This window comes from Bombyx mori, chromosome 11, assembly GCF_030269925.1.
Source record: "Bombyx mori chromosome 11, ASM3026992v2".
Classification (NCBI taxonomy): Eukaryota; Metazoa; Arthropoda; class Insecta; order Lepidoptera; family Bombycidae; genus Bombyx; species Bombyx mori.
In genome coordinates this window covers 3,627,501-3,640,077 of record NC_085117.1, presented here as the reverse complement: position 1 = coordinate 3,640,077, position 12,577 = coordinate 3,627,501, and the positions used below count along the sequence as shown (strand labels likewise).

Here is a 12,577-nt window from a genome sequence, read left to right as displayed (position 1 = left end):
TGTCTCAAGATGACGACAGAATCTGAATTCTTTTTTTTCCGCTTAGATGGGTAGACGAGCTCACAGCCCACTTGGTGTTAAGTGGTTACTGGAACCTATAGATATCTACAACGTTAATGCGCCACCCATCTTGAGATATAAGTTCTAAGGTCTCAAGTATAGTTACAACGGCTGCCCCATCCTTCAAACCGTAACGCATTACTGCTTCATGGCAGAAATACGCAGTGTGGTGGTACCTACTCGCGCGGACTCACAAGACATCCTACCACCAATTATTAATTTATTATAAATTTTATACGTGCGCGCGCTAAGATACGTCCGAACGTCCGTGCAGGTCAATACCCAATACTTATAATCAAACTGAGGAACTAGCGAGTATTCCGAAGCTCCGCACTTTATACGCATTAATAGAGAGTTGATCTATCGACGGCTCGCACTCTTAATAATTAAATCATACAATTTCGGAAGGCGGTATTTTTGTGTCAATATAATTAATGATGACATTTCCTTACAGACGGTCGAGGCAACCACGATCAAGGAATAAAAGTCATAATCGACGGTGAGTTCTCAATCCGTAGGGTCCGAAGGAAATGCTATTTTGGGAGTTTTCAATACAGATACTAGATACGAGTCGCGGTTTCACCCAAGTTAAATATTACATTCAAAACTGTCCGTAGCTTTTGACGAAGAAGGCAAGAAGATCTGTGGGTACCACTAAAATTGATTTGGAGGCTAACGGCAAGAATCAGTCATAGACATCAGAAATATTGATAATGTATTTTTACCCCCACGGGAGCAGTGCTGTTCGTCTGATCCAACGACAGTAACATACAAATACCTACGTGCCCTTATCCAACGCGGTCTCAGACAACACTTGAAGGGTAGTCTTGGATTTACTACATTATACAAAGCTACTGCACCTTCCCCCCATACACACCATAAGCAAGATTGCCATACCGTGGCATAAGTAAACATAGCATTGATACAATGCATACTAATGATGTTTCTTTTTTCAGTTTCCAAAGGGGGTGGACATATTTTAGATTACTGGATTTCGGGACGTGAGTATCATGATGACATTTTTATTATTATCAATACCGAATACGTGTACCATACATGTGTTATAAGTGATCTTTCGTCTAGTAATCATTTAAAATTATATTATTTTACAACGAAACCGTTTCTACTTGTCGCTCATTTTTGTTTAATACAAACTTAAAGTGTTTAATTTCGTTTTTTACAGTGGGATCTACATTCGCAGATAGTAAGTTTTTTAAATGCTTCACGTTTTTAAAGTCGTACCTGTTACCGATACAATCCATCACAATATCAGAGTAAGTCTAATCCGTGCTTAATAAATGTGAATTTACTACGACACTAACACTGAACTTTCAAATGATAATACAGGATTCTAACAAAAAAGAGAACCGGCTCCATCAAAATAAAACTAGAATATCATCAATGTAGCTGAAATTCAATTAATTATGCATTATTAAGGATAGCTCAAAAAGTAGTTGTCGGATCTTGTTCAAATTAGCCCGCATGCGAAGCACTATCTTTCAAATTAATAAAAAAGATCATCAAAAGCTAGAAAAAATACTCATAAAAAATTATAGTCGAATTATTGACCTGCTCCAATATTTTTATGACGGTTAAAAACAGTGTCGTCATCAGATATGTGAAAGAAATTTGCTTATGACACTTTCTTCGGTAAAATAAAATATTTTTATTCGACATCTACTCAGACAAGCACAGTACCGATTGGATAGTGACAACATTCTACAGGGGCTTCTTAAAATAAGTACTCAGTCTTTTTCTTATGCATTTACGAATAACATTGATGTTTCATTTCAGTGGTTATATCGGCGCACAGAATCGTCATATGCGCATTTGGAAGGAAACATAGAAGAAGTGAGATGCTTTTACTTTCATTTAAATAAAGATGATTTTAAAGATAATGACCATTGAGTAACACGAATGGTTTAAATTGAAAATCAGTGTACAAGAGAAGGTCTGAAAGTAGCTTCAGTGACAGAAAAAATATAGAGTAGATAGGTATCGTGGTTAGAGCGTGTAATGCGAAGAAAGGATGACCATGTGGGCCAAAAGTCTCTGGGTATGAATGTAGACGTTAATGCGATGTAGGGGTCAGCCTGAAATGACGTGGATGGACTGTGTGATAGGGGATTTGCGAGAGAATGGCGTGAGTGTAAAGATGACGATAGACCTGAATAAAAAAACAAAATATGCTGCGCCAGCCCCACATAATAAATAAATAAATTCGAAGTCGTCGTGGCCTAAAGGATAAGACGTCCGGTATTCGGTATTCGTATCGAGCGATGCACTGGTGTTCGAATCTAGCTGGCGGGTACCAATTTTTCTAATGAAATACGTACTCAACAAATGATCACGATTAACTTCCACGGTGAAGGAATAACATCGTGCAATAAAAATGAAACCCGCAAAATTATAATTTGCGTAATTACTGGTGGTAGGACCTCTTGTGAGTCCGCCCGGGTAGGTATCACCGCCTCGCCTATTTCTGCCGTGAAGCAGTAATGCGTTTCGGTTTGAAGGGTGGGGCAGCCGTTGTGACTATACTGAGACCTTAGAACTATATCTCAAGGTGTGTGGCGCATTTACGTTGTAGATGTTTATGGGCTCCAGTAACCACTTAACACCAGGTGGGCTGTGAGCTCGTCCACACATCAAAGCAATAAAAAAAAATATATGGATAAGGGCAAGAAGAAATATAGACTATTGCGAGGGATGAAATTTCCTTTCGCCGTAGGGTATGATGTCAAAGTGCTGACCTAAAAGCCCTACCTTCAAAACGTTGAACCAGAAATAAAGAGACTGTTGGTACAAAGACGTGTGCGCGCACTTTTTACTCCCAATCACTATTATTCCCATGACTGATAACAAACTTCGTGGACTATTTCTTATTTTTAAATATGGCAATTAGCTTCTTGCAACGCCATTGTGGCCAGTTTATAAAAATGAATTGGGCTCAAAATGAAATGCGGAGATGGGTTGAGATAAAGTCTCAATAAAATTGTGGTTATTTACTGAGACTTCATCGGATTTTTGGAAGAACCCGAAAAGCCACGTCCGGTTTTGGTTCATGTTCCCACATTTGTGCATTTTCACGAAAGCTAAAATTTTGATAAACCACCGTTATTACCAAATTTAAACCTTCAAAAACACTAAATTAACAAGTTAAAATCATTCACACGACTTCCCTCCTCGCGTTCACCCCAAAGAATTTTCGTGGACTAAAATTCAGCGCCAAAGAACAGGCAGATTGTAAATTCGCAAAGGTTTCTTTTTTGCAGACAAAGGAATCTGCCGGAGTGACTTCGGGAAGCATTACGGTTGGCGAAGCTATGATAATGGCTATGATGATATAGCTAATGTTATAAGCTATTATCGCCTCAATAATGCGCAAACTGACATTGAGAATATTTTCAAGAAGCACACCAAAGGCAAAGGGATTAAAGCGTTGACAGGTGAGCTTTCGAATGACAAATGTCAGATTGTCAAATTTAAAACAAAACATTTTACTGGTGTCTTGTGAGACCGCAGCGTTAGACACTCTCCCCGAATCCTGATCACGCAAGAGTCAGTCACCGTCGACGTCCTAGACACGTCCTTACAGATCAATCAGATCAAATAACCTTTGCCTTAGACGCCTTCAGCTCTAACACTTGGAGCAGGCTTAGGGACCCCGGTAACCGTACCCGGTACCCGAACTCTACAAAGAGTTCGACGTGCGACCTAACCCATGCATCAGCTCGTTGAGTTTCTCTCGGGATCTTCTCAACGGGTCGCGATTCCGATCCGGTAATAGATTCAGGAGGACTCTATTCAGAGTAGATTCAGATACGGAGGCGCTCGGGCAGCTGTTAGCAAATCCCACCCTTCTTGGCTGAGCCTTTGCACGCCCACCTGTCCTGGTGGAACTGGAAAAGCCTCCGGGCCACCAGTTATCCTTCAATCCTAAAAAAGGGTAGACACTACCATCCTGTCCCATTTTTCTGCCGTATAGCAGTAATATTATTCAATTCGAATGCTCGGCGGCTGCCCCGCTAACGATTCGGTCTTGGGCTTCATTTGAGATGAACTCAGAAAGCAAATAGGTGGGTTATGGCCTCATTAAAAGTTAAGGTTTCGACCTTGTCTTAAGTTAGGCGATCGGACCTTGATGTTGCGAAGCCATTACCATTCTAAATTAATATAAAACATTCAAGGCAAGACCCCGAATTTCTTCTATGACGTGCGACAAAAGGAGATGTGTGATAACCAAACTGATTTTATTTTGATAGTAAATTTGATCTTAAAATTTCCTAAAATTAAAATTTTTCGACAAAGCAAAAGCATTGGTAATGTAGCTGTATTTTACTATCAGTAAGGAACTATAGAAAAGTATTCAATAACACCTTAAGTATATGTAAACTGTCCGTATCAGAACTTATGACACGACTCATTTTAGTATTAAAATTTCGATTCATCGAACCGTTTTTCGAACACCCCGTATATAGTGTATGTGGTATTTAATTCAACGTTTTTCATTCGCAGGGAGTCACCGGTTAATCGCTCAAGCAATATGGGATTTATCGAAACTATTCAGTCGTAAGTTCAACCTTGAATTAGGCGTGAGAATTTAATTAAGCACGCGGGTAAGGATCACCGTTCTGCTGTGTAATGGCATCATTCACTGTGGGCAAACTTGAAGGGTTTGGGGGCGTGCCTATATAATATTAACACTCGTTTACCGCGACACAATCAAATATGCAAGTGAACTTCAGGGTTTTCTATGTTATATATGACACATTACACACACAAATACGGCGTATATAGAGTAGTAAGACAATTTTAATACGCTAATATTATATCACATCCATAAAAGATGGATCAGTAAAATTTTGGAAAGGCCCACTAGGTAAAAAGAACAGAGGTAGACCATTGACTCGTTAGGAAGATGAGATTATAAGGACAGCCGGTCCAAGCTGGAAAGAGATTGTACAGGACAGAGACAATCGGGCATCTTTGGAGGAGGCCTTTACCCAATATGGGATTTCTACATAAAACTACCAAAGTGTATTAAATTAGTTAAGTGATCATACTTGTTAATAGCTGTTAAAATATTTAGTAGGAAATAAAATAGGCTTATTATTATTATTATGTCACATGGGGTCGTTATTGAACTTGTTCAACGAGATTAGAGTATAGACAGTGTATAGCATACAGTATAGGCGGGTAGAATGAAATAAAAGTTGCGAGAAGATTTTACTCTGTCACTGCGTTGATCGTAGGTGATCCAGGAGCTGTGTCGTGTGCCGTGAGCAATTGTGAACCCTAAACATCATGAACATTACTCTCTCGTCTGACTCCAGCGTTGAGACCACAATGAGCATGAAAATAATGGCGGCCGCTTCGACATTTTACTTACATTTTTAATTAAATTATTTAATTCTGTTCAAAGTATCTGATCGGCTGATAGGCTGAGAATTTCCTCTCGGAACTTCTCCTGGATACGCCGACGCCACAGTAAACTTCAAACCAATTACTTGGAATCGCTGCATCTACTATTCACCAACCGAGTGATCGTCGTGTGCCCCGTAGTATGTTGTGTATTAAACTTCGTGATTTCCGCATGTCTTCTTTCAAAACGAGGTTAAAAGAGGCCTTGATGACTGTAGCTGGGCTGTGGAGAGCACTTACAGTCAAATATACTTTAGCAACAAGTACTAAACGAGTTACTTTGCTGTTGCAGGTGCAAACAATGAGTGGTGCCATGATGACGTATATTACGTTTTCAAAAGAGGTAAGGTGCATTTTTTTTATTATACGGACTAATTCACGACCCACCTGGTGTTAAGTGGTTACTGGAGCCCATAGACATCTACAAAGTAAATGCTGCCACCTTGAGACAAGAGTTGTAAGCTATCAGAAGCAACAGTACGACGGTTGTGCCACCTTTCAAACGGAAACGCACTACTGCTTCCCGGTAGAAATAGGCAGCGTGGTGTTACCTACCCGTGCGGGGTCACAAAGAGTCCTACGTATTAAAAATTGTGTTTTTTTGAAACGAAATGCACCAGGTACTGGCTTGTATCTTATCTTATACCTTTAAACGAGCAATTCTTGTATATTAATATATACCTAGGTATATATAATCTGAATCTTGGAAACGGCTCCAACGATTTTTATAAAATTTAGTATACAGGGCATTTCGGGGGCGATAAATCGATCTAGCTACGATTTATTTTCAGAAAATGTTGTTTTATTCGTGTTTTCAATAATCAACTCTTCCCGACATCTATTGGCAATTATTAATAATACTATTTTTCTTAATTGAGGGCAACTAACCACTTTAAAGACACAATAAGATGGCGTTATCAAAAAAAAACCGAACAAAGCTCGGTCATCATCTAGTTTCATTAAAGTGCGTATAGACTCCTATAAACTCCGTTATTACCGGACTGTTTTAGTTCCTGGGAAATCTTCAGATTGGTCTAACGGGTAGGTAACCGTTTTCGGTAGCAACCGGATCGAAGTCGAATCAAAGGATAACTGGCCGGATAAGCCGGTTTTAACTAGTTTTTTTTTAATAAATCGAATTATTAGCTCGTGATCTCGAGACTAGAACCATAAAGTCGAAAGTATCCGTTTGTAAACACGCAAATATGATTTATGAAGAATACATACGTTATGGTAGAATTTTCTTGAACCTGATCAGGACATCCGATCCAAATAAATCTCTGTTAAATTAAATAGACCATGCTCGGAAAACCGAGAAATACGAAAGAACTTTTGTTTGTCAAAACTCAGTCAAAATTACAGTAAAATAGTGAATTATTTTAAATCAAAACAAAAAAACAAAATAGTATTGACCACTTAGCGATATTTTAACCCCTTACTTTGAAACTATAGACAATTTTAAATTATAATCAAACTACACCCTCGCATTTTGGTTCAAAATTGTTTGTATTCTATCTCCCGCGCAAAGATATTCAAATCAAAACAAAGACTTAAAAAGAAGACGCATTAATACAAAACTGAATTAACAATTAATTTCATTTTGTATTTGATCGGTTGATATCCAGTCAGGATATTAAAGTGAAGTTATGAAATTATTGTATAGCCATCGGTCCTTGATGCGTGTGAAAATTTTAAAGTTAATCAGACGACTTCAAGTTAATAAAAATTAAGTTTATAGATTACGTCATAGAGAAAAAGACATACCAAACCAATCGAAGCGTCTATCTATAAATAATGTCACGAATTCACTTCAACACTTCACTTCACACAAAATGAAATCACAAAACTTTATTAAGTAATTTAATAAAACAATCCTTGTTATTTTTCGTTTCAGTCTTAACTGTATTAGGAGCTCTGGCAAATGGTTATAGAACTGGACGTAAGTATAATTTTATTGCTGTAAATTTACGGATTACTTAGTAAATAACGAAAATTGTAATCAACTCGACACTAGTAACTACGACTCCCGCCAAAACTTACTTACTTTTTTTTAAAATGAATTTTATGACCTGGTAACTAAGACTTTTAGGTCATGTCTTATTTTAATTTATATATTCTTATTTTTATGAAAAATGATAATATGGAGTGAAATGAAATTACCTAAAGGAAGATGATTAATTTGAGACATTAATCAACTGGGACGAAATTAAATGAAATGAGATAAGATGATATGGGATAAAATATAATCTCAGCAAAATGGTGGTCATTTATTGGGGTTTTTTTCAGTGGACTTTTTGGAGGATCCCGAGAAGTCACGTCCAGCGGCTTGTTTCATTTTCCCACATTTGTGCACTTTCACAGATACTAAACAGCTAATTAACCACCGTTATTACACATTTAAACCTGAAGAAATACTAAATAGACAAATTATAACAAATCACACAACTTCACTCCTCACGTTCCCGCCAAAAAGTGCCCAAAATTTTTCATTTTCACATCACCATAGATAATGCCCTTTCTTTAACTTATTCTTTTTTCAGTATTGCTTGGCTTTTTGCGATGCCATTGCTGCCAGTTTTGTTTTTTCATTCTTTATTAGAGCCGTAGGTACACCTATTAGGTTAAGTCGGCTACTGCCAGTGTTCAGTTGATAAAAATCTATATCGGAATACCTACACGTTCTATTAGGTATATAAAAAAATATATGATGCGAATTCGATATATTTTTGAGACTGTAATCAATTGGTATAAAATGAAATGAAATAAGATGAGATTGTATGAATTAAAGTCTCAGTAAAACGGTTGTTGAACATTGTGAATTCCGTGGACTTTTTGGAAGAATCTGAGAGGCCACGTTGAGGAGTTTTATTTCATTTTCCCAATTGTGTACATTCGTTAGTTAGTATCTGTAACTGGTTAATAAGCCGTTTAAACTTAAAGACACACTAAATAAACGAAACCAAAACCTATTGTCAATTTAATGTTATTTTATTTTTACAGTTGGAAACGATGTTGTTGATGGTAAGAAAAATATTATTTATTTCTCTAGAGAAGTAGTATTTTAATTAATTATCGATTTATCTTGAATCAATGCTATCGATACACTCGGTCAGAAACGAACGTAAAAAAAAAGAAAAGAAATTTCATTCAAATTTGCGTTCTTTTGTTTTTTAATCTAAAATAAAGCAAGGGCTTACACACTTTCAGGGCTGATCGAGTATTGCGGGGAAGCCGTCAAACAATACGGGCAAAAGGGTAGGTAAGTGATTTATTGATGTGATTTTCTTTGAATCAATCAATTGGCATTTTCCTTGCGTCGATAATCGTCAATGCTGAGTGTCGTCGCTTTTCTGAATAACTGTTCTGGACTATGCTATGCCAGCTCCATCCTTGGCCCCGTTGATGGCGTCATGGAAACAAAACAAAGGAAACTACCACGCTGACACTTCCTAACTTTGCGCGCATGACGTTAACAACTACAGAGCGTGTAATACATAAATATTCAGAAATTAACATCTCGCGAATATTAAATGGCTTCGTAATATCGTTTTAATTATCTATCAACTGCCAGTAATGTCCTGAGGTTATGTGTTGGCTTCATAGAACGTGTCCGGTGTCGCTTCACGAAGCTCAGACCGAGATAGTTTCCTAATACTGGCCCTAGCAAGAACAGTGCTTCGCTGAATATACGATCGGATTGAAACCGCGACATAATTAACACTGCTTATATGTTTTAAACTCACATTTAATACTGTCATCATAATATTGATTCTGATGTTTCGAAGTATCGTGCCCTGAATGAAAATACTCGATTTTTCTTATGGCGTTCAACGTGTTAACAGCTGCTGTGGTTGCGAACGAGAGAGCTATTATATCTAAATATGAATAAGACCGGCCATTTTTTAGTTTGTTATGAATATAAAAAACAAAACTGTGGTTAGGGGTAGTTGAATTAACAGATTTTCATGTTATATATACAGTACATAACTGAACGGGCTCGTTTCCACGACTTTCACATTTAATCAGTACCCGTTAGTGCGACGTGTTGCTAGCGCTACGGTCCCAGGCAGACTACGGGTAGGATATTAAGCGCAGGCAAATCTAACTACCCTCTTTCTGGTCCTTTTTCGGATGTTAGCACTGGAGGAAACTCGCTGACTCGTCAGCATTAAATAATTGCACAAGCATTTCTGTTTCAGATCTATCCCACTGTGGTTCAGATATAAAAGTGAAGCTGGAGGACTGCAACAGAACCGATTTTAACGGTGCCATTAGCAGCGGTCAGGACGACGATAGCGGTGACGATAGTAACGATAATGCTAATGATGATAACGGAAATAACGACGAATATAACAGGGACGAAAATAGCAGTGGCAGCACTAAGAGAAAAAGTAGTAGCAGTGACGAAAATAGCAGTGGCAGTAATAAAAATAGCAGTGCCAACACTAATAAAAAAAGCATTAGCAGTGACGAAAACAGCAGTGGCAGCACTAAGAGAAAAAGTAGTAGCAGTGACGAAAATAGCAGTAGCGGTGACGAAAATAGCAGTAGCAGTGACGACAATAGCAGTGGCAGTAATGAAAATAGCAGTGGCAACACTAATAAAAGAAGCAGTAGCAGTGACAAAAATAGTAGTAGCAATAATGAAAATAGCAGTGGCAATAGTAGCAAAAAAAGCAATAGCAGTAGCGAAAATAGCAGTAACCACAGTAGCAAAAAAAGCAATAGCAATGACGAAAATAGCAGTAGTAGTAACGAAAATAGCAGTGGCAACACTAGCCGAACGAGCAGCAGTAGCGCGAAGAAACATAGAAAACATAGCAGTGAAAATAATGATAGCAATACGGACACCAATAATAACACGAACAATAATGATTCAAATCAATCAAATCGATCAAGTAACTCCAACAATAATCGAAATAATCAAGAGACTAATATCGTTATCAACAATAATTATGTTGTTTATAATAAAGAAGAGGTCAACGAAGTTTCGGAAGCAGACAACGCCTCGACTGATACAACCGAAAAAACGGGCGATTAAACAATTCTCAGGCGCCACGTTTATTTTAAGTTTCAAATTTTTTTTTTTAGCTCACTCTCAGAGTTTGTACGTACATTCACGTCATGAAGTATTCGGAACTATACAAAACGCAAAAAATATAGATTTTTAATCTATCGTTAGTCTAGGCCAGGGGTCGGCAACCTGCAGCTCGCGAACCTCTTTGGATATGAAACTGCGGCTCTTTAGGTCCTTAAGCAAATATTATTTATTTTATAAAAAAAAAACATTTAAAAATTATTCTGAATAACGAGGGTTGGGCACCATTTTTATCTCTCAGCCCATTGTTGTAAGTAAATGTTTAATTGTTTTCATTGTCTACATAACTAATAAGTGATTATCTAATAATACCATATATAATCTAATTTTGTTGTAAAAAGAATACTACTTGTTTATGAATAAATAGATATTTTTTATGAATTATTAGATTCGTTTTTTTTTATATCAATAACATGATTTATGCAAATATGTACTATTTATTGTTGCCAAGAATTTTTTTGTGACTTAATAAATCATAAAAAGCACGCAAGAGGCTTAATTTAAATCGAACGCTCGAAGCTATAAGAAAGATTATCTCTTTAGCAATTATGTAGTTAAAACTGGCCATTATATCTTTTCAAAGGTGGATCGGTAATATTTATCCCAGAACACTGTGCTTTACAACCGGATACTGATTTTGAATATCATTCAATTCTCCCGATCCTATACAAAGTCCTAGAAACATTCTCATCTCTAATTTGATGGGATATTTTTTTTTTTTTTATGACTTCTCACTGATCGGTCCGCTCTTTCCTTCCACTTTGCCGGTGACGACTGAAGACTTATCCATAGTAATGCATATTTAATTGACGGCTACGTTGATGATGTTCTCTTTTCATTTTAATTTTAGTTTGTTGAAGTCGGGTTTGATATTTTGTTAGGATAGCGTTAGATTCTCATTGTTTTTTGGGGAACCGTGAAGAGTTAATTGGTCTTGATATTAAAATATTTATTTGATTAGCGTCGTTATCAATTTTGATACACGTATGAACAGAATTAGATAGATATTATAATTGTGGTGCTAAAACCTGTGAAAGTATAGTGATTTGAAACAAACTCACTAGACGTGGCTTCTCGAGTTCTTCCAAAAAGTTTACTGAAATCTAATTAAGTTATTTTTAAAAGTATCGCAAAACATCATGATTTGTCATTATCCAATTTTATATTGATTCAGTTTAATACATTCTGTTCTATTTCGCTTTTCAATTCGCAATAGTTATGTGATCCAAATGATGGAACTGTATGGGAATAACATCACAGACCCTGTTTTAGAAAAAAAAACTGTCAAATGTGTCATAATATTTGAGCTTTTTCTGGGCCAGTGCAGGCAGGCCAGTGTCATTTATTGTCTATGCTTATTGGTTTGTGCTTATCACTCATGGACTTTTTGGCGAGAACGCGAGGAGTGAAGTTGTGTGATTTGTTCATTCCATATCATCTCATTTCATTTAATTTCATCCCAGTTGATTAATGTCTCAAATTAATCATCTTCATTTCATTTCATTTATCTCCATATTATCATTTTTATAAAAATAAGAATATAAATTAAAATAGGACATGACTTAAAGGTCTTAGTTACCAGGTCATAAAATCCCTTTAAAAAATAATAATCTTCTAACTCATTTCGCCCTGAAACTTAGGTCTGTGGTGCTTGTTAGTGCCTTTGCGGGATTAGATTGTTATTATGAGTTATGTTTTTCCTTTACAATTCAAGTACGATAGAAACTACACCAACTCATGAACAATCTGGATAATAAATAAGGCTTTAAAAAAACAATCATGTTCCGTACTCATTCGGATCTTGTGCGAACGCCACCTGTGCAAAAGGCGAGCTGCGATTCCGAAGTTTTCAAATGCGATCTGTGTAAAGCGTGCTGGCTATCCGAAACAGAAGCTGACTTGCACAGAAAGATCGCACATTTCCCTGAATTAATTTCAAAATCGAAATGCGAAACGAATCATATGTGCTTGGTGAGTTTGTGTATCCAAGAATTC

At 36.9% G+C, this 12,577-nt stretch overlaps 1 protein-coding gene across 1 annotated transcript in view; it reads left to right on the top strand.

Annotated features, from left to right (window-relative positions):
* Window positions 1-12,577, top strand: part of LOC101745021 (protein suppressor of hairy wing) — a 29,208-nt gene that overhangs the window by 11,174 nt on the left and 5,457 nt on the right. Inside the window, exons 9-20 of the mRNA XM_062670862.1 lie at window positions 515-559; window positions 1,017-1,061; window positions 1,244-1,264; window positions 1,855-1,911; window positions 3,321-3,509; window positions 4,579-4,632; window positions 5,777-5,827; window positions 7,379-7,423; window positions 8,485-8,505; window positions 8,692-8,739; window positions 9,684-10,517; window positions 12,345-12,553. Coding sequence (XP_062526846.1) covers window positions 515-559; window positions 1,017-1,061; window positions 1,244-1,264; window positions 1,855-1,911; window positions 3,321-3,509; window positions 4,579-4,632; window positions 5,777-5,827; window positions 7,379-7,423; window positions 8,485-8,505; window positions 8,692-8,739; window positions 9,684-10,517; window positions 12,345-12,553 — 1,619 coding nt within the window. The remainder of the gene's footprint in view (window positions 1-514; window positions 560-1,016; window positions 1,062-1,243; window positions 1,265-1,854; window positions 1,912-3,320; window positions 3,510-4,578; window positions 4,633-5,776; window positions 5,828-7,378; window positions 7,424-8,484; window positions 8,506-8,691; window positions 8,740-9,683; window positions 10,518-12,344; window positions 12,554-12,577) is intronic.